The 22,784-nt window shown below is 37.3% G+C and overlaps 1 protein-coding gene across 1 annotated transcript; it reads right to left on the bottom strand.

Annotated features, from left to right (window-relative positions):
* Positions 1–59: 59 nt before the first annotated feature.
* LOC107819254 (putative protein phosphatase 2C 72) lies at positions 60–1,864 on the bottom strand. The gene is made up of 5 exons (XM_016645345.2): positions 1,614–1,864; positions 1,201–1,509; positions 993–1,110; positions 654–877; positions 60–541 (listed from the first exon to the last, which is right to left on the bottom strand). The coding sequence occupies exons 1-5, from the start codon at positions 1,794–1,796 to the stop codon at positions 347–349; spliced, it is 1,029 nt and encodes a 342-aa protein (XP_016500831.1). The 5' UTR covers positions 1,797–1,864; the 3' UTR covers positions 60–346.
* Between the last annotated feature and the right edge of the window lie 20,920 nt (positions 1,865–22,784).

The raw sequence follows: 22,784 nt of genomic DNA, 5'->3' as shown, positions 1-22,784 counted from the left end.
ATTGTTGATAACCAAGTAATAATATGTTGAACAATGCTCAATTCTTTTGTTGGTTCCTCTTTATCCTTATTTATTTCTCAACCTGGAAGCGGGTCTTATCAAATATGTCTATGCACACACTCGCAACTAACAACTCATAAGAGATTATAGCCATATATCTTTGAAGTCTTCCTACATTGGACTCCAAAATATTGATCACAGAATTGAAAATCTGGTTGATTGTTCTTAACCATATTGCTAAATTTCAACAACAGAACCCAAAATTATTGTAGCTCAAGTACAGTGAACTTATGTATAGCTGTGGCTTTTGCAGTCTGGATAAGTGAAGCTTGTGTTTGGCCATAGTTCAAGTACTATTCTGCAGTGATGCACGTTGTTGCAAGAATAGGCAGATTGCAGTGCAATCATCTCTCTTGGTGTTAGGAAATTTCTGCTTCCATGCATCTATTGAAGCCTCTACCACTGCCTTCGCGGCTGCTGCTCCATCATTTGTTGAACACACTATGGAAACGACTTGGTCATTACTAAGCACATCCCATACCTAATGTTACAACGAAAACAGGATATGTCAAGTTTTATACAAACAGAGAAATGGTGACTCGATTTGAAAGACGAGAAACCGAACAGAAACTTCATAGTGAGAATGGACTTACCCCATCAGTTGCTAGAACAAGGAACTGATCATTGGAAGAAAGATGGTGATAGGAGACATCAGGTCTGGAGATAATACCATAGTTTTTTAGCATGAAATCTCCAAAAGCTCTGGACATGGCGAGTCCAGGAGCATCTTCATGGGGTAACCACACTCTCTGTATATGTGCCTCTTTTTCCAGTGCTAGCACTCTGCCACCACATTTCCTTATTCTTTCTGCTTCAGCTGCACCAGATAATTTATGATCTCCGCGTTAGTAACTCAATTTGGATCAAAACTATGCAACTCCTTAGAGCAATATTTAGCTAATTATGTCAATAGTCAGGAGGAGTAGTCTTACAAGGCAGGCTAGGCTTTAAATCAGTAGTTAACTGAACAGCCTCTATTGTTCCTTCATCTGTCTTTCTTCCTAGTAAAGCTCGAGAATCGCCTAGATTAGCTATAACCAAGTCATCATCCTGTTAATATATAAGCAGTTAGAACAACAAAATTGCCTAAATCGGACCAAGTTCAGATTTCTGAATGATCATAGAAGAGTTTCTCATTACCTGTCGTATAACAACCACAGCAGTTGTTCCACTGCAAGAACAGTCCAATTTCTCAAGACTTTTAATTTCTTTATCCACCATCTTAAAGGAGCTGAGACAAGCCTTTTTCCACTTGTTAAAGTTCTTGTTCTTCACTGATTCATCAACTTCTTTCACATTTTGTTTTGGAGAAGTAATCTTTGGCAGAGAAAGTATATGTTTCAGAAGCAAAGATGGTAACTTATTCATAATTAACTTGCTGACTGTCTGTCCATTCTTTCCATGCCCGTCAAAAACTCCACCAAAAACTCCATTTTCCACTCTAAATCCCTGCCAGAGAAGGAAAGTTTCCAATTTTAGGGTACCCTTTACAGCACGAGTCAGATAATAAAACTCAGGCGAACATGCAAATGAAAGAGTGATTGATAACAAACCTGATAGAGAATAGCAGAATCTTGATTGAGTCCTTTGCTTCCTTGTTGAGTATAAACTGAACCAATTTGTTGGCAACAATTGGCACCATTGTTATTGTTGTTGTCTTCATAGTGAACCAAATTTTCATGGCCATAATCAATAGCATGAATCTCAAAAGATTCACTGGATATGCAGATACCCATTTTGTCAACTGTTCTTTTCTTTTGTTTTTTCCTTGTTTGTGGTTCCTAGTTCCTACTTCAACAACTGAAAGAGAATCCTATATTTAAAGAAATTTTAGACCGTTCAAAGGAGTTGAAATGTGAATTAATAAATTCTAAAATAACAGTTGTGTCTCCCAAGGATTAGAGAAACTCATTCAGATTCAATAATTCTGGTTTGCTTATTGTAATGTATTATTCTAGATTACCCCAAGATTCACTTTAAGGGGCATCTGAGTTGTACACTGGTATGATCAACATACGCAAGATTTAATTATTAAATAAAGGTTAGACTTTCTCCAATGGATGCTAGAAAAACAAACCAATTTATCTGTCATTGGAGAAAAATTGTTTAGTTATCAGCTCCAGGTAGCTCTTTTGTTTTAATTTTTGATAAAACAAATTGGTTACGGAATGTTATATGAAATAATCTTCTCCTTAATAAAGTGAATCCTGTTATCTCTCAGTTTGATCATTCTTTCATCATTTACAGCTATTTTCTTCTTGTCTTATTCAGGTTGTAGTCACATTCTTGCTTATAGTCAGTCAATGTATGATCTTAATTTCCCGAAAAAGCCTGAGGGAAGCTGCGGGTTTTTTCTTTTCTTGTAGGAAAGGTCTTATTTGGGTATGACATTAACTAGAGAAAACTTGTTATGGTTATGTCGCTATGTAGAAAAGAGGGTAGGCTTAGGTGACTTTTTTAATAAATATAATGGATAACCAATAAAAATTTCGTCGATTGTAGCTATTGATGATGTATACTGCTTTCTTGATGGTTAAGATACAGATTGATGTGAATTAAGGCATACGGGCTGCAGAGGTTAAAAGGATGCCTTAGCTTCTCTAATACACGAGAACTTGCTACAGTACAACAGTTTAATTTGCTTAGTTATTGCCCATCAAATGTACACAGATTTTAAGAGTGACTTGAACCAATGGCTCAGGTCAACACTCTAAAATCAGGTAACCTAATTGACGACTTTTTGCACTGCCCTTGGCTTTGGGGTGGGGGTTGGGGGGAGGGGAGTTTGATCAGTAAGTTAGCCTTGGAAAATATAATAGGACATTTTGCATTATTTTGATTGTGTTGACTTTTTAAAACCATTTCTGGAGAACTGTTTATTTTTAATAGAATGTTTATTCCAACATCTAAGGATCGTGTCATGGTATTGTTGGTAATTTGAGAATAAAAATATATATATGGTTCGTTATGATTGGAGGTAGGGGCGAAGTAATATTAGACTATCCTTCGCCAAAAAATTATACTGCGTATAGAATAAAATATTACTTGTACGTTATTGATCAAGAAATAGATGTTGAACACCCTTGCGTAACCCACTAGCAAAGGGTGTTCAAATTTTGAATGTCCTAATTGAATTTTCTATCTTCGCCACTGTATTTGGAGGTACCAATGGGTTTAATTGGAAAGCAAACAGATGTTGACAGATATGGCTTGTTCATATTCTGAAAACCATTTAACCATCCAAATAATAAATATACATAATCTCCTTATGATCCTTAACTGCCACTTCTTGAAAATGATATGAGAAAATAAAATGAATACTTGAAGATACCTTTTCAAATCCTTGAAAGCTTATCAAGAACTTAATCTAGCTAATTATACCAAGTGTTATGATCCTAAGGACTTTCATTTTCTTCTCTGATTTTGTAAACTTGGTCTTTTCTTCATCTTGTGGTGTGAAATCAAACAAGTACTTAATAGCCTATCAAGCAGTGGATGAAGCAAGACAACATAGTTCTAATCAAGATTAGAGAGAAATTAAAATCTTCATTTGAGTCTTAAGTTTTTTTTTTTCACATGTAAACATTTTTAAAAAAATAAAATTCCCAGTAGTCTGGGTTGGCATAGCATAACATGGAATACACCTGAGGAGGATGTGGCCTTGCCTCAGTGACAAAAAATGTTTAGTGCGGTATTTCAGTAGAATACTATCACAATTACGGAACACTTAAGGACAATTAACTTACAAAAAAGTTTTGCCTTATCATACTATTTTATTCTCATACTAGGCAATTGCGATCTATCTAAATGATAAGCTCCTTTAGCATCCCTGGGGAGTCTTAAGTTGTTATAAACATAGTCATACTGCTTCTTTTTAATATTGTAGATTGAAAAATATTAGTTTTACACCAAAGGACAATAGTGTTAGTAAAACATTCATTTCATATTTCAATTTCATCCATCATATCTCATAGGCGTCACCAAAAAGTTTTTTAGGCTCCAAGATTTGGTAATACTTCCTTAAGCATCGCAAAGTGTTTCTATAACCCAATTACTTAGCTTTTCTATCGAATATATATATATATATGAGTGAATTACGTTTAACATAATAGTAATATTTTTACAAAAAAAAAAGGTATAGCAACTTATGTTGGGACTTGGGTTTTGTTAATAAAAACAAAAGAGGTATGAATGGAAAATGGTGGGAAAAAAATGGAAGGAAATAAAATTTTGAATTAGTTCATTTTACAAAGGAACTTTGTCCCTCATTGGATAGGAAGAGGAAAATTCTTGTGCTTATATATGGAAGCACTTCTTCTAGCTCTTAAAGAGTTGAGAAGAGAGTGAGTCTTGCGCCGTCGTCACTCGGCTTCGGATTCATATGATTGATTGATAAATTTTTGGACCAAATTTATTTTCCTTTTCCATCATTTAATATTTTCTTTTCTAATATTTTTTCTAAATAATTTCTGCTGAATAGACACCTTATCAAACGAACATGCACCTTTGCACCTGTTGGGATTCAACTTCGTTGGCTATAAATAGAGAGGCTTAGCCTCATTTTTCACCACCGAAATCTGAACATCTCTTCCCTCTATCTTCTGCGTTGTTTTTCAAAAGCAAAAACGTAAGCATTTTGTGTGATTTGCTCCACCATTTGAGTTTGCTGAAGTTCTGTGATTTGAAGTGCCGTTATCACAGAATAACATTTCGTTCTGTCCTGGGAGGATCCGAAATCTTGGGCAACTTTGAGGGGATTAAATTTCTTAAGGACATACAAGAAACTTGTGCGCTCGAAATTTTTCTATTTTGTTTTCTTAAACTAAGATTTACTGATTTTCTGGTTTTGAATACAATGAGATAACAACTTATTACAACTCGAAATAAAGGACCAATAGCTAGGAATTAAACATTGGTAAATTTAATTAATCTAAAATCTAAAATCTTAAATTTTCTCACAAGGAAAGAAAATTATCTTTCTCAATTTATAAAATGTACATTAAAAATTAAACATGATATGCACAAACTCAGTGCAAATGGCATATGGAATCAACTAGACATTTCCTCATTTCAACTTAAGGTTTCATTTCTACAAGTATTTATTCATTTCTCTTATAATTCTCCTTGTACTATTAACAAATACTTTTTAGCTAAGGATGAATAGACTATGAACAAGCTGGCCATACTGTTTAACCAAAAATCTGAGTCTTTGGTCAAAGCTAAAAAGAAGTTCGGGTTACTGATAATCAGGAGACGAAAATAAAATACTTTTGAGAATGATGGTAAAACAGTAAATAGTTTTGAATTTCAATAAGTTCCCAATAATATTCCGTGTCCTTACAAATGATGATACTTCTTCCTTTTATAGGTAATTCTAGGTAAAGGAATGAGTCTCAGCTTTAATGATATAATTATGAGTAATAAATAATATTAAATAAGCCGTTATATAATCATTCCTATTAAATACCAATTTTCTAACGTATCAGGTATTTAATAATGAATTTGGACTCCTTTCTGTCATCAGATCTTTGTCTTTAATGCCTTCTAATCCGTTGGCTTTAAATGACTTGAATTGGTACGAGACTCGTATCTGCACTTCGTCTCGTGCCTATTTAAATTCCTCTTCCCGTGGGTGTCTCCATCCGTACCTCTTAGTCAATTGTTGCGCTTTGACCATTTAACCAAACCACGTGTCATGCCACATCATCTTTAATATAAACTCAGTTTTTTCCCAATACAGATAGTCCCCCCACTTTCCATTTATTTATCAATTAAATAATTGGGAAGTGGATCTTCATAAAAAAGGAATTTTCGCCACAATTAATGCTTATGACAGTATTAACGCCTCAGTCGTCTTTTCTATTTAATGTTCTGCCCATGTGTCATTTTCTGATTGATTCTGCTATTTACACCTTTTTTCAAGATTTCTTCATTCTCACTATTCACGAAGTGATAGTTGCCTTTATTATAGGCTTTCCATCATTACACTTCTAAGTTTGACGGTTCCCATTATATACATAACTTTTTCTTCCTTTGTCTTTTTCGCAAATCTTCAGCAAACATTTTCTACTTTATTTCTACTTTCTTTCGACTTATCCTTCCTAACAATGACATCTTCAAACCCTAACCGTAAAAAGTTCCGATTCTAGACCAATTCCCCAACGCCCCTGTTAGACACAGAAGAGGCGGAGGAGGTAGGCTTCGAACAGGGTTAGAATCTACTCGAGGCGGCTCCTCTGGTTCTTCTTCAAGGAGTTCTATCCCAAAGGCCCCCTCTTCTAGAAGTAGAGAAATTCTTGATTCTTCTCAAGAACCCTTAGTTGATGAGATAGTTCCCAACGATTTATCTTTTGAAAGTGACAAAACGTCTCTTCAAAAGCAAATTGCAAATTTGGAAAAAGCCGATACTTATCCTACAATAGTAACCGAGCTTACAATCCCCACCATAAGAAGAGATTGTAACTGGAAGGATAGTCTTCGAATGTCAATTCCTTCCCCAAATCAGAGAATTTCCTCCTTTAGAAGTGGGTATTCTTTTGTTTATACTTACCCCTTCACTCTAGGTTTTAATCCTCCGATTGACCCAGTTATTCTGGATTTTTGCCGTTTCTTTACAATTTGTTTGGCCCAAATCGGTCCCCAAGTGTGGAGAACAGTGACTTGTTTGAGATACTTATCTTCCAAAGCCAATGTCAATTTCACCTTCTCTCACCTCATTCATTTATACCACCCTAACTTAATACGCCATGGGGTTTTTACCTTAACTGCAAGGAGCAAAAAAGTTCTGGTAAATCCTGAAGATGACAAAGATCGTGGATGGTATATCCGTTACGTTGCTGTTCGTACGGTGGACTTGATTGGAGAAACAAATACTCCCTTCCATGAGAAGTGGAATTTTGCACGTAGGTTTCCTTTTACTTACCGTACCTACTTTTGAGAATTTCAAAAGAAATTTGTTTTTAACCTTGTCTCTTCTTAGTTTTTTATAGCAACCATGGGAGATGTGGAACCTATTCCCAACTTCCGTGGTTGGGTAGACTCAATTTTGAAGATTGCTTCTAGGGAGCAAAGAACTTGGAAATCGATTTCTTCCTTACATGGCTGGAAGGTGAAAACATATGGTATGCCCCTTTTTATATGTTTTTTTTTCTTTCACATGTTAAGCATTTTTTCCTCAATTTTGATCGTGTATATCCTTAGTTTAATCAGGATTTGGCGTTAGAGGAATGACGGCTGAAGTAGCTATGGCCATTCGCATGTCTGCTAATGCTGCTCTTGATTTGGATAAGGCTCGAGCCTTGCTGCCAAAAAGGAAAGCTATAAAAGAAAGTTCTGAGGAAGAGGAGGGTACCTCCCTAATTACCAGGCCAAGGGTCAGGAGGCGAATAATCATTGATGATGAAATTGAAGACACTCTTGCTCGAACCTCAACCACCGAGCCAGTTTTGATTCATGCTGAGGAGGACACCGAACCAAGAGATAATAATGAGTCAATTCAGCATCTTTTTGATAGTGGTTTCGAGAGTGGCGAGCTCGGCCTTGTTTTTGATGAAGCTCCTCTTTCCTCATTCGTTCCTATTTCCTCCATTCCACTGCCAACCGTAAGTATTTCTTTACCAATTTTGACGACTTCTGTTCTTTTGCCAGTTTCTACCGCTCCTATGTCCGTTCCCGTGTTGGTTTCTACATCTTCTCCTTCCATTCCTGTTTCTACATCTTCTCCTTCCATTCCTTCCATTACTCCTCTTCCCTCTGTTCATCATACAGAGACGGGTTCTAGCAGTGGAAGTATGACTATGAGAAGTGTTACTCTTGAAGTTCCTGCCAACCATAGCCTCTTGAGAAAGACTGGTAGAGCCGATGTTTGGATCGAACCCCTAATTTGAGATATTGAGAAGAAGAAGATGGAGAGCCATAGCTGCTTGACTCTGATGAATGACATAGTTCATTCTACTTTGAAGGTATTTTTCCTCTTCTTACCAACAAGTTTTTTTTTATTATCTTCAATCCCTCATTTCTATGAGTTGTCTCTGTAGGCTAACCTCATTGGTATGGAATTAATGGGAAGAATTTCCCTTCTGGAAAGAAAAGCCCGTGAGTCTGAAAAAACTGTTCACGAGGCCAAAGAAATAGCCAGGGAAGCCCAGCTTGAAGCAGCCAATTGGAAAGAACAGTTTGAGAATGCTCAAGGGACCATAGAGGAGTTGCAAGAAAATAAAAACCTCCTGGAGCAGCAAAACCGTGGTTTGACTTCTGAACTGGCAACTGCCAAGGCTTCTTCAAGCCAATTTAAAAGAGACAAAGAGCTTTTGGAATGCTCTTTGTCATAACAATTATCAAAGGCTAGTGAAGAAGTTAGGGAGCTTAAGGCACTTTTGGCTAAGAAAGAAGAGTATGCAGGAGAGTTAGTGCAAAGCTTGACTCAAGCTCAAGCTGACTTACAGACCTCCTCTGACGAGATTCATGCTTTGAAGAGTTCTCATGCCTCTCTTGAAGCTTCCCTTGATTCCCATTTAGCTGAGCACCAAATCTTGAAAAACGATCTTGCTATGTGGGAAAAGGAATATGGACTTCTGGAGGAGAACTTCAACATAGAGGTGAGTTGGGCTTTCCTAAAATCTCGCCATGATGCTTTGATGGAAGCTGCTCAGGAAGGCTTTGACTTGCAGTCTGAACTGGCCAAAGTCGTAGATACCATCGAGAAAAGTCAACAATCTACTGATACTCCTTCTCCTGTACTTGAAGCTCCTGGAAAGGAAGAGCTTTTGAATGAAGAAGTGGCTACTGCAGCAATTGGGGTTGCAATTCCTGCTCCCGAGGGTGAAACTTCTGATGTTCCAAACCCTTCAGTGACTAGCTGAAAATGAAATTGTTGTTTTTGTTTTTATTACTTGGTGGTGTTATCCCTTGGCAACTTTAAGGGATCTTTTGATGAAGTCCCCAGTTATCATAATGGGGCATTTGTAAAAAACAAATATTTTGCTGACTAAGTTCGTACTTGGTCTTTTATATTAAGAAGTTTTTGTTGGTACTTTTGTATATTTTATTCTTGCCCATTTATCTAGGACTTATAGAATAGCTTAGCATTTTTATCCTTTTAAAATGCTTTATGATTCTTTTCATGGATTATCAACATGAGGCTTATAAAAGAGGGCCCTTTTATTTTATCGACACTTAATGAAAAAGACGTCTCAACTTCATAATGGTGTTATAATACGATGAAAGAAATAGGAATACACACGTTTTGAATGAAACAACTTTGGCAAGTTTTTATTCATAAACTTTAACAAGTGTTTGACTATTACATGTATTACAATACATCTACAACTTTCTCGTAACTGTTTTTCTTGTAACAGATTTGTACATAACATAGAATAAACAAGGTTTTTATTCATAACCTGTTTCAGTACATAGTCATGACCCTATCTTTATATATTAAGAAGGGTTTGAGAGGTGACTTTGTTTATGAGTTTTGAGAGATGACTCTGTTATTCTCATGAATGCTGAAGACTTCGTAACTTTTACTCAACACTTGTCTCTTTGTGGCCGACTTTTGTTCGATATTCGTATCTGCACTTCTACACGTATCTGTGTACAATATGTAGTCCCCCAAGTGTTTGAGCGGTGAAGTATGAAGCCTCGAGCACTTGTTTATTTCTTTTACTTTGGCCCTTTTCCTGAAACAGAAAGATATACGGGACTCGAAGGTGTGATTATAGATGAAGACTGCCTAACTCGTGTGTATTTCCATCAGATTAATTGTAACCCTGGGCTGGGAATTTAAGAATACTCCATTTTGCCTTGCAGGTTGTGACTCATCATTTGGCACGAGTTAGGGTGTTTTGCCTAGCATCTAAAATCATTAGTAAAATATTAATAATCCAAGAGAGAAATTTTAACATGGTGATACCTGACCGTAGGTACTTTCTCAAAAGTAATATCTTTTTATGTGGACGACATTCCAATGTGAGGGTAAAACTTTGCCGTCCATTGTCTCCAGCTCCTTTTCCCGCAATGTCACGGACTTTATACGGTCCTTCCCATGTTGGACTTAGCTTTCCTGAGTTAGCAGCCTTTGCAGATTGGAACACATTTTTAAGCACGAAGTCCCTAATTTTGAAAAATCTGAGGCGTGCTTTCCTATTGTAATATCGTTCAATTACTTGCTTTTGTGCTGCCATCCTTATCAATGCAGCTTCTCTTCTTCCTTCAAGTAAATCAAGGTTTACCCGCATCTCTTCATCATTAGATTCCTCCGTTGCCTGATCGTACCGTATGCTTGGCTCACCTATTTCAACTGGAATTAAGGCTTCCGCACCATAAACCATTGAAAATGGTGTTTCTCCAGTGCCTGTTTTAGTCGTTGTACGATAAGCCCATAATACTCCAGGTAACACCTCAGGCCAATTACCTTTTGAATCCTGTAACCTCTTCTTCAAGTTGTTGATAATGACTTTGTTAGTAGACTCCGCTTTTCCATTACCTACTGGATGGTATGGCGTAGATGTTATCCTTTTGATCTGCCAACTTTGAAGAAATTCTGTGGTTTGAGCTCCAATGAATTGTGGTCCATTGTCACACACGATCTCCTTTGGTGCTCCAAAGCGGCATATTATATTTCGCCATATGAAGTCTTTAACTTCCTTCTCTCGTACCTGTTTAAATGCCCCTACTTCTACCCATTTAGTGAAATAATCTGTAAGTACAAGTAGAAACTTTACCTGACCTTTTGCTTGTGGAAGTGGACCTACGATATCCATCCCCCATTTCATAAAGGGCCACGGGGCTATAACAGGATGTAGTAACTCAGCTGGTCTGTGCATATTGTTGCCATACCTTTGACATTTATCACATTTGGACACAAAACTGGTTGCTTCTTTTTCCATCTTAGGCCAATAATATCATGTGCGAATTAATGTTCTTACCAGTGACCGTCCCCCTGCGTGATTCCCACAATGTCCTTCGTGCACTTCTCTCATCACATATTCTGTTTGAGAGGGTCCGAGACACCTTGCTAGTGGTCCACCGAACATCTTTCGATAAAGATTTCCTTGATATAAACAATATCGAGCAGCTTTTTTGCGAAGCGCGTGAGCCTTTCCTTTGTCATTAGGCACGGTACCGTGCTGTAAAAAGGCAACAATTTCGTTTCTCCAATCCCATGTTAAATGATTAAAATTTACCTCGTTTTTATCAGATTCGAGAACGGAATGAAATAAATGTATGACTGAAGCATTTGTATCGTTTGCTACGTCCGCTGCAGATGCGAGATTTGCTAAAGCATCTGCCTCTACATTCTCATCTCTTGGGATCTGCACTACTTTCCAAGTTTGGAATTGTTTTATTAACTCTCGTACCTTTGCGAGGTACTCTTGCATTCGCGTCTCTCTGGCTGTATAAGTCCCCAGCATTTGATTGACCACGAGTTGAGAATCACTCTTGATTATAATCTGTGTTATGCCGAGTTCTCGCGCCAATTCTAAACCTGCAATTACCGCCTCATACTCTGCTTCATTGTTACTTATAGAATGACATTTTATAGCCTGTCTTATAGTCTCACCCGCAGGCGGTACAAGGACTATTCCTAGGCCTGCCCCTTTTACATTAGATGAACCGTCAGTGAATAAAACCCAAGTCCCCGGGTTTGCACCATTAAAAACTAGTAATTCTTTTTCTGCTTCTAAATGCATCCCCTGGCTAAAATCAGCCATGAAATCAGCTAGTACTTGAGATTTTATAGCGGTCCTGGGTTGATAAACAACTTCATATTCACTTAGTTCTATAGCCCATTTTGCTAATCTTCCTGAAAGTTCGTGTTTATGCAAAATATTTCGAAGCAGAAAAGCAGTAACTACATTAATGAGATGACATTGAAAATAAGGTCTTAATTTTCTAGATGCCATGATCAAAGCTAATGCTAATTTTTCTAGCTGTGGGTATCGTGTCTCAGCTTCCAATAAGGACTTACTTACATAATAAATAGGAGATTGTTTACCTTGGTCCTCGCGGACTAAAACAGCACTCACCGCGACTTCAGATACGGCCAGATAGATGAGAAGTTTTTCCCCCGCCTTTGGTTTTGCCAACAACGGTGGTTTTGACAAATAAGCTTTCAAATTTCTAAGGGCTTGTTGACAATCTTCATTCCATTCAAAATGATCTTGCTTTTTGAGTGCAGAGAAAAACTTAAAACACCTTTCTGAGGATTTGGAAATAAATCTCCCCAAAGCTGCAATTCTTCCCGTTAATCTTTGTACTTCCTTTTTATTAGTAAGGATATCAGGGATTTCTTCTATTGCTTTGATCTGAGAAGGATTCACTTCAATACCACGGTTAGAAACAAGAAAACCCAAAAACTTACCTGATGCAACTCCAAATGCACATTTTTCTGGGTTGAGTTTCATATTAAATTTTCGCAAAATTTCAAATGTAACAGATAGATGAGAAATATGATCATGAGATCGCTGGGTTTTGACGAGCATATCGTCTATATATACCTCCATTGTTTTCCCTAAATGTTCTTGGAACATTTTGGTGACCAACCTTTGATAGGTTGCCCCAGCATTTTTGAGACCAAAGGGCATTACTTTATAACAGTAAGTCCCCCTGTCTGTGATGAAAGAAGTTTTTTCTTCATCACCAGGATCCATTTTAATTTGATTATATCCCGAGTATGCATCTAAAAACTTAAAAGTTCATGACCTGCGGTTGCATCAATTAGTTGGTCTATATGCGGTAAGGGAAAGGAATCTTTTGGACAAGCTTTATTTAAATCGGTATAATCCACACAAACACGCCACTTACCATTTTTCTTGGGTACGACCACCGTGTTAGCTAACCAATTAGGATACTTTACCTCACGGATCGATCCGATTTTTAATAATTTTTGGACCTCATCCTGAATCACCTGGTTCTTGAAAGCACCTTGCTTTCTTTTCTTTTGCTTTATTGGTGTGAAAGAAGGATCCTCATTGAGTTTGTGAGTCATCACATCCGATGGTATCCCTGTCATATCAGTGTGGGACCAAGCAAAGCAGTCTAAGTTAGCTTTTAAAAATTCGATTATCATACCTCGCATGTTTAAGCTTAAATTGGCCCCGACATAAACCTTCCGTTCAGGCCATTGCTCAAATAATATCACTGCCTCGAGCTCTTCAATTGTCGTTTTGATGCTTTCATTTTCTTCAGGTTCCTGAATTGTGTCAGGCCTTGAGTCCAAATCTGTCTTTTCTTGTTCAGCTGAAGTTTGATCTTTTTTACCTTCAACTGTTTCCTGTAATTGCTATTTTTCTTTATTTACGGTGCTCGTACTTGTGACAGCGTTGACACTTCTAGCCATTTGCTGATCCCCACGAATTTGGCAAATTCCCCATGGTGATGGGAATTTAATAACCTGATGTAGAGTTGATGGGACAACATCCATGTCGTGTATCCATGGTCTCCCCATGATCATATTGTAGGTCATTTCCATATCAACTACCTGAAATTTAGTTTCTTTGACAACACCCGTAGTAAAAGTTGTTAGAATTACCTCTCCTTTTGTTACTACACTTGAATTGTCGAAGCCTGACAAGGTGTGCGCCTTGGGTATCATTTTGTCTTCAGCTTGCATTTTCCGTAGTACCCTTAGTAATATAATATTTACAGAACTCCCTGGATCAATCAAAACTCGTTTTACATTAGTATCATGTACAAGTAAAGATATTACCAGTGCGTCATTATGTGGAGTTGTCACTCCTTCGGTATTTGCGTCATCGAACGAAATACTTTCATTTTCTAGGACCTGCCGCACCCGTTTCCCGTGTATAATTGTTACCTTAGAAACCTTGTTGGAGGTTGTGTAGGTTATGCCGTGAATATCTTCTCCCCCGCTTATGACATTCACTATCCTCTTGGGTGAAGGAGGTTGTGGTGGCTCTTGCCTGTTTTTCATATAAGCTTGTTTACCTTTTTCACTAAATAGCTCAGTGAGGTACCCTTGCTTCAATAGATAATCCACTTCACTCTGCAAGAATCTACATTCTGAAGTTTTGTGCCCGTGATCATTGTGGAATTCGCACCAATGATCTGGATTGCGTCTATTTGGATTTGACCGCATCTCTTTTGGCCACCGTACCTTATCTCCCATGATTCTTAAAACAACTACGAGCTCGGAGGTAGAGACATTAAAATTATATCCGCCGAATCGTGCCTTTAAACTTCTGTCATCATCTCGTGATTCTTGTCTGTTCCGATCATTCCTGAACTTTGAAGAAGAACCAGAGTCCCTGTTCCTCGATTTTTGATCATATTGCTGGCTATCTTGTTTCGACCGTGGGTCTTTTCCTGCAGGTCCCATATATGGATCGTACCTATTTTTACTTGATTTCTTTTCGGTTTCTGATCTTCGGGGACCACCCCTTTCTTCATGATGAAACTTAGGTACGGTATCTTCTTCAATTCGCAGTTCGTACTATACCTGTTGTAAACATCATTCCAAGTGGTTGCAGGAAATTCTCGAAGACTTTCTTTGAGTCGTCTCGTGGCTTCAGAACTTTTGTCATTTAAATTACTTGCAAAGGCTATTGCAGCCCAATTGTCAGGCACACGAGGTAGAGTCATTCTTTCACGCTGGAATCTATCAACAAAATTTCTAAGCAACTCCGAATCCCCTTGTTTGATTTTGAAAATATCTTCCATTCTTTTCTCAACCTTTTGTGCTCCCGAATGTGCTTTAATAAAAGAATCTGCAAGCTCAGCAAAAGAATTAATAGAATTTTCAGATAAAAGAGAATACCAGGTTAATGCACCCTTGGTGAGTGTTTCTCCAAATTTCTTGACCAGTACTGATTCAATTTCTTGTTTGGTCAAGTCGTTGCCTTTCACGCCTGTTGTAAATGCAGTCACGTGGGTCTGTAGTACCATCATATTTTGGGATGTCAGGCATTTTGAACTTTTTCGGAATCGGAAGGGGAGCAGCACTTGGCTTCTATGGTTGTTGTGAGTATTTGTCCATGTCTACTCCTTTTATTACAGGCGGAACTCCAGGGATTTGCTCAATACGCTCATTTTGTTCCTTAATCTGTTTCTGCAAGGTTAGTACTAAATTTTGCAAATATGAATTATTTGAATTACCTGGTCCCCCTTCATGTGGTTCACTGGGGGTTGCTCCGTTTCCAGAATTATCAAGACCAGAATGGGGATTCTCCAATGTATTATTATTAGGAGTTGGTGTGGGTGGTGCAGCAGGCAATCGACTAACAAGTGCCTGAAGAGCTTTGTCGACCTGTGCATCAATTAGCTTTTGTAAAGCTTCAGTTGTAACTCCTTCAAAGTGTTCAGATTGTTCTTGTTGATCAGCACGAGATTCAGTAACAGGAGTGCCTTCACGAGATTGACGTGGTGAATCTGGAGGGGAGGGAACCGCGTCATTTTGATTTTGATTCTCATGGTTTCCCAATGTGTTATTACTATTATTGTCGGTGTTGTTGTTTGACATGGTGACGACAATGGACAAGATATAGCTTAAAAGAAAAGATTATCAGATTCCCGGTAACGGAACCAATTTGTTTAACCAAAAATCTGAGTCTCTGGTCAAAGCTAAAAAGAAGTTCGGGTTACTGATAATCAGGAGACGAAAATAAAGTACTTTTGATGCGAACTCTATTTCTACATATCCTTGACATAAAATGTTGTGATTCGTGCTTATAAATCCCATATCCTTCTCATATACTTGTTTTTAGTCCAAAGTTATAATTATTTGGTTAATTTTGCTTACGAAGATTGGGTTTGAGATAAATAAACCAATTTTTATATTCTGCCTATGCGAATATTTGCAAACACTAACTCTATATTTTGTAAAAAATCATTGACATTATTTCATATATTAAAAGAAATGAGTTGATCGCGTTCCTAAAATAACTAAGCCATTTGTTATTAAGAAAGAGAACTAATCTACCAATTGATTTAATACTATATTAACCAACTAAAACAAAACTGAAACTTAAACTAATAAAATTTAAATGAGTAGAAGACATCCTTATAATTCCAAACTTCATTTACTTGCCATGTTGAAGCTCTTCACAACATGAGTTTTAAAGATATGTACCTGATATTGGAAGCAAAAGAAAATGATGATGAGAATCAACAGCAGTAATAACAGTACAATAGCAACAACTGCCCAGCAACAGCAACAACCCAGTAACAGACCGGTGGAGTAGTAATCCCAAAAACAAAAGCTTTAAGCTTTAAATGAAACAACAACCATTAATACTAATTTCAAACAAAAAAAGAAAGCAGTAGATTTTTTTAGTTTTATTTTTATTTTGAAAGCTTAAATATTTTTTCGGAATTTTTCTCTCTTCTATTCTCTGTCCGTTTTTTCTCTCTATCCGTGTGTGTATTTTTTTCTCGTATCTCTCTCTATTTCTCTTCTTGTTCTCTCTTCTTTGTCTCTCTGTATTGTATTGTGTTCAAGACTTCTTCTTATAACTCATCCCATAAACCTTTCAATTAATTAAAATCCATACTTTTTCTCTACCCAACCCATTATCTTTCCACTCATCCCCATTACATTAAATAAACATATCACACCACCCCATTATATTTTGTCCCCCATGCTTCATTTAAAATAATGCAAGATTTCCCCTTTAAATTAAATCTTGTCCCCCCTTTATATTAAATAACCATATCACAACCCACCCCATTTTATTTTGTCCCCCATGCTTCATATAAACAATTACAAAATGTACAATTCCTAAACTACCCCTCTGACCCTATTGCAAATTACTATTTTACCCCCGAAAGTACTATAAATTACCAAACTACCCATCAGCTATAACACATCAATTAATCAAACTTAACCAAAATATAGACAATATGATCAATTTCTAACAATGTTCAAACAACAATATGAACACGGATGAACATCATAACAACAATATCACATGAACAAGATTTTAACAACATTTCAACAACAAATCACATGAACACAAATTGAACAACAAAGAACAACTAAAATTTGATTGAACAATATTTTAGCAACAAACCTATTTTCGGAAAACAACAACAACAAACAAGTATATTTAGATTTCTAACTTCAATCATATTGAACTTAAAATCAACTACTAACAACATTACAACAAACAATTCTTATATTAAACTTTAAACAAGATTATGAGACCAATTCAAGAAATAATCATAAATGGTAAACAAGAAATCAAACTATACAAATTTCGGATTCAAGATCAACCAAACAAGTATGAACATGAATGAAAATATTCAATAACAATAACAAACAAACTTTGTTCAAACTTCGAATTAAACTTAAACAAAACAAATAAACATATTCAAATCACTAATCTTCAAATAATCAACTAATCTTTCTTAAATTAAATCCAACGAAACTTATAACAAAGATGCATGATCCAAAAATTAAAACCAAAACATAACTTCACATTAAATCACTAAATTAAAACCAACTTCAAAAAATGAATACGAATTAAATCTATATTAACAACATACAACGGATTTAAACGATTTAAACTAACACCTTTCTACATTAAAACTAAATCCTCTTAAAATTAATAAAACAAACTGAAAATAATTAAATTGAATCTTCAACTTAAATCTAACAACAATATAATTAAACTAACAATTTTTATCTAAAACAAAATAAGAAAAATAAAGCAAACTTATGCTAATTCAAAATCTGAAAATATCAAACAAATTATGGACGTAATAAAACTTAGAATAACTAACCGTGAATGACCAACGACGAACATCGAACGAACTCTAAACGAAACCAACGAACTTAGGCATAAACGGACTTGAAGACGACAAAGAAACAAGCATCATTTGAGGTGAAAGATGAAGAAAAACGCAACAAGAAGCAGCTGGAACGGAGCAGCAGTAGCGCGATGGAGTTGGGCTTCGATGAAGAAGAAACAGCGGCGTCCATGGATGTCGAGCTCAAGCTTGAGCTCGACAAAGAGGACGAAGGCAAACCCGGCGAGAAGCAGCTGAAGCAGAAACGTGAGCAGCAGCAGCAATGGTGAAGCTGAAGACGCAGCGACGCAGCAGCACGACGGAGCGACAGTGGAGCTCATTTTTGGGCTGGTTTCGAACAGCTCTCATTGCTGCGTTTTGGAGAACGGAGCAGCTTGGTCGTTTGGACTTGAGGTTGAGAAGATGGAAGCAGAAGGACCTCCATGGATGACGAAGGAACAACAGTAGCAGCTGCAACGACTGGAAGAAAACGCAGCAACAATGGCGGACGTGAAGCTACTCCAATGGTCGTTTGGTTTCGACAACGGGAAATGGGGGGAAAGCAGCCATGGCTGCTCGTGTTGGGGTCGATGGGACGATGGAGAATGTCATGTGTGTGTGTGTGTGTTGAGGTGGTGGAGGCGTGAGGAAGGGCTGCCATGGATGTGTGCTTGAGAAAGCTTGAGGAAGAAGAAGAAGATAGGAGGGGGGGCGGATGGTTTAGCAATTTTTTAGGGTTTTCTTCATTTTGTTTTGTTTTGTTTTGTAAAATGTAAGACAAAAGGGTTTGGGTCTTTTGGGTTATGGACTGGGTCGACCCAGTTCGAAATGGACTGGGTCGTAGGGAAGATTGGGCCATTTTTGGGCCTATGGCTTGAAATCGAAGAAGAGGCTCAATTCCGACTTTCTTTATATTTTCGCTCTTTTTTCTTCTTTTATTTCTCTAAAACTAAATTTTAAAAATACTTAAACTATTATTAAGAATTAAATTAAGTTATAAAAGCGCAAATTAACTACCAATAACAATTAACGCACAATTAAGTAATAATTAAGCTTAAAATTGTATATTTGGACATTAAATGCTAAAAATGCAAACGATGCCTATTTTTGTAATTTTTAATTTTTGTAAAACAAATTTAATTACTAACAATTGTAGAATTAAATCCTCCATGCGAAATGCAACATATTTTTGTATTTTTAATAATTTAGCAAATAAACATGCACAGACAAACATACAAATAGTTACACAAAATATCACAAAATATCACAAAAATTGCACACCAATGAAAATTATTTTATTTTTGAATTTTTTGGGAGTAATTCTCATATAGGGCAAAAATCACGTGCTTACAGCTGCCCCTCTTTGCCCGAAGACACGAAGGGTTTTCGTGCAAAGATAAAGCGAGCGATTTTTGCCCATCCGAGTACTCCGTGTGAAGCATTTTTTTGAAAAAGATTTGACCGAACCTTTGCTTCAAAGGTTTCCTACATATCCTGGGCTAAACAGGAATCAGGTCAATGTAGTTCAGGAAATTTTGGTAGCTGGGACTACCGTGAGACTGCAATGTTACTGTTGTTGCATGCTATTACTACTGCTTACCGATCTCCTTGTTACATCTTGCTTAAAAGAAAACAAGAAGCTAGGCTAGAGTACAATTTGTTTTTGTTGCCTTGCTTCCTTATCTGCTTGCATTTCTTCCGGTGCTTTTCTTCTTTTGACACATGTACTTGAGTTTGTACTGTGACCTCTTGTTGCAACCTTCTGTTTCCCGGTGCCGGGGAATTTTATTGTTTCCTGCTGGGGATTCCTATTGTAACCCTCTGTTTTATTGTCCTCTGACTTGATCTTGAAATGTATGCCTCTGTTCTATGGGCGGGCTCCCAACTTCAATACTTGAAATTAAAGACTGAATGTATGCCTCTGTTATCTGGGCGGGCTCCCAACTTCAATGCTTGAAATGTAAAGACTGAATGTATGCCTCTGTTATCTGGGCGGGCTCCCAACTTCAACACTTGAAAATTAAAGACTGAAATGTATGCCTCTGTTATTTGGGCGGGCTCCCAACTTCAATGCTTGAAATATAAAGACTGAATGTATGCCTCTGTTATTATGGGCGGGCTCCCAACTTCAACACTTGAAAAGTAAAGACTGAATGTATTCCTCTGTTATTATGGGCGGGCTCCCAACTTCAACACTTGAAATGTAATCGCCATTCCTCTCTTCAGGCGGGCTCCTGACTTCAAACCATACATCGCCATTCCTTTCTTTAGGTTGGCAAGATTTCAACATCTTTTTAAAACGCCTTTCCTCTCTTCAGGCGGGCTCCTGACTTCAACAACAACTTTGAAAATAATCGCCATTCTTCTCTTCAGGCGGGCTCCTGACTTCAACCAATAAATCGCCATTCTATTCTTCAGGGGGGCTCCTGACTTCAACAACTTCTTTTTTTTTTCAAATTATCCTAGGAGAAAATTCATCAGACTAGGATTTGATATCTTATCTTAGGAGAAAGATTCATCGGACTAAGATTTGATATCTTATCTTGGGAGAAAAATTTCATCAGACCAAGATTTTGACTCTAGGAGATAAATCGTCAGACTAGGTCCATTTTGTTGTGATCTTAGGAGAAAGATTCATCCGACTAAGATTTTATCTTGGGAGAAAAATTTCATCAGACCAAGATTTAGACTCTAGGAGATAAATCGTCAGACTAGGTCCATTTTTTGTGATCTTAGGAGAAAGATTCATCCGACTAAGATTTTATCTTGGGAGAAAAATTTCATCAGACCAAGATTTTGACTCTAGGAGATAAATCATCAGACTAGGTCCATTTGTTGTGATCTTAGGAGAAAGATTCATCCGACTAAGATTTTATCTTGGGAGAACAATTTCATCAGACCAAGATTTTGACTCTAGGAGATAAATCGTCATACTAGGTCCATTTGTTGTGATCTTAGGAGAAAGATTCATCCGACTAAGATTCTATCTTGGGAGAACAATTTCATCAGACCAAGATTTTGACTCTAGGAGATAAATCGTCAGACTAGGTCCATTTTGTTGTGATCTTAGGAGAAAGATTCATCCGACTAAGATTTTATCTTGGGAGAACAATTTCATCAGACCAAGATTTTGACTCTAGGAGATAAATCGTCAGACTAGGTCCATTTTGTTGTGATCTTAGGAGAAAGATTCATCCGACTAAGATTTTATCTTGGGAGAACAATTTCATCAGACCAAGATTTTGACTCTAGGAGATAAATCGTCAGACTAGGTCCATTTTGTTGTGATCTTAGGAGAAAGATTCATCCGACTAAGATTTTATCTTGGGAGAACAATTTCATCAGACCAAGATTTTGACTCTAGGAGATAAATCGTCAGACTAGGTCCATTTTGTTGTGATCTTAGGAGAAAGATTCATCCGACTAAGATTTGATATCTTATCTTGGGAGAAAAATTTCATCGGACCAAGATTGTATCGGGAGGGAAATTCATCAGACTAGGACTTTTTATCCTAGGAGAAAAATGTAAAGATCAATGATTTGAGAAACTTACCTTCGTAATTCCTTCTTTTCTTTTCTCCTTCCTTCGCACTGCTTTGTTCTTGCTTGCTGGGGATAATACCACTGCGGTAGTTTTCTTTCTTCCCCTCCTTCAAATTCATTTTTTTTTCAGAATTTATTTTCTCTCAACACTGCTGGGGATAAAAGTGTTATCTTCTTGGGATAACGTCGTTGAGGATAACATTGCTGGGGAATTTTATCCCTTCAAATCGATGCTTCATTCTTCTGGAAGCTCCTAGGGATGATAATGGCTTTTGTTTTTCTGAGCACAAATGTCATCCCTTTGTTCTGTCTGTTGGGGATCAATTTCCTCCATTAGAAACTTATTATAATGGGGCAACACTGGTTCAAAGACCACTTCCTTGGTGCTATTTTTATTCTTCCCCAAATGGGTACCTGATTTTCCAGAAAATTTCTAACTGAAAAGAAAATTTTTTGCCCCAGTTTGACAATCTTTCTTGTGGCATGCATTTCCGACATCAATGCCATTTCCTTTACCTGTTTTAAACAAAATTTGTTAGTTTAAAACGCGGTGGTTGGTTGTGATACTCCTACTTGGGATGACTTTCCCCTTTCTCCTTCCTTGCTCTGCATTCCACAAGGGACGATATTATTTGCTGAGGATAATCCTTTTCTGCTAGGGATATCTCTCTTCTTTCGTGGCATGGCTCGGAGACTTGCATTTTTCCGACCTTTTAGTCTCGCATGAATTTTCCAAGTCATGCTTATTGCTCTCCTTGTTTGTCCACGGGCCTTGGCCTTGAGGTTTTAATAACCTCTGATTTTGGCAAGGATATCCCTCTTGACACTCGTCAATCCTTTTGTCAATTCCCTTTTGCTGGGGATATCTTTCTTGACACTGGCCTTGTGCTCGTTCCTTGCTGACTATACCACTTGGATGTACTAGCCATATCTCATCTTGCATAATTGGAAAGCTGATGGCCTATTTTGAAGTCATTTCCCACTGGTTCTGACCAAACAGACTCTACTGGGGAATTTTCTATGAAAGGAGAAAGATAAAAAGGAACAGAATAAAAGACAAAGGGAAAAAAAGACTCTTTAACAAAAGAAATTATAAATAAAAACCTATCAAACGCAGACACCGACTCTAATGATCATGACATGCATATGTGGCCTATCCTCCGTCGTCAATCGTCTTTCAAGATCTTCCCTTGACTATCCTCCATCTGATTCCCAATCTTATTCGACTTGTAGTGCCCAAAAGGTTTTCACCATCAAGTCTCTCTCATTTTGGTCTTTCTCTCATCTTTTATCGCCTTATGGTGTCCGTGAAGATTTTCACCGATAAGACTCTCTCATTTATATCACTTTCCAGCTGGGGATTTGGAGTGTTGCCGGTATGACTCTCTCTGCTGGAGATTAGAGTCCTTTCTGTTGTGGAACAGAGTGTTATGTTC

The sequence above is a fragment of the Nicotiana tabacum genome, chromosome 1, assembly GCF_000715075.1.
Source record: "Nicotiana tabacum cultivar K326 chromosome 1, ASM71507v2, whole genome shotgun sequence".
NCBI classification, from domain to species: domain Eukaryota; kingdom Viridiplantae; phylum Streptophyta; class Magnoliopsida; order Solanales; family Solanaceae; genus Nicotiana; species Nicotiana tabacum.
This window is presented reverse-complemented; position numbering and strand designations above follow the sequence as displayed.

Excerpts from the sequence above, each read along its gene's own strand:
- LOC107819254 (XM_016645345.2), bottom strand. The coding sequence starts at position 1,796 with ATGGGTATCTGCATATCCAGTGAATCTTTTGAGATTCATGCTATTGAT. Across the intron at positions 1,510-1,613 it reads ATTCTGCTATTCTCTATCAG|GGATTTAGAGTGGAAAATGG; the intron begins GTTTGTTATCAA and ends CTTCTCTGGCAG. Across the intron at positions 878-992 it reads TTTAAAGCCTAGCCTGCCTT|CTGAAGCAGAAAGAATAAGG; the intron begins GTAAGACTACTC and ends TATCTGGTGCAG.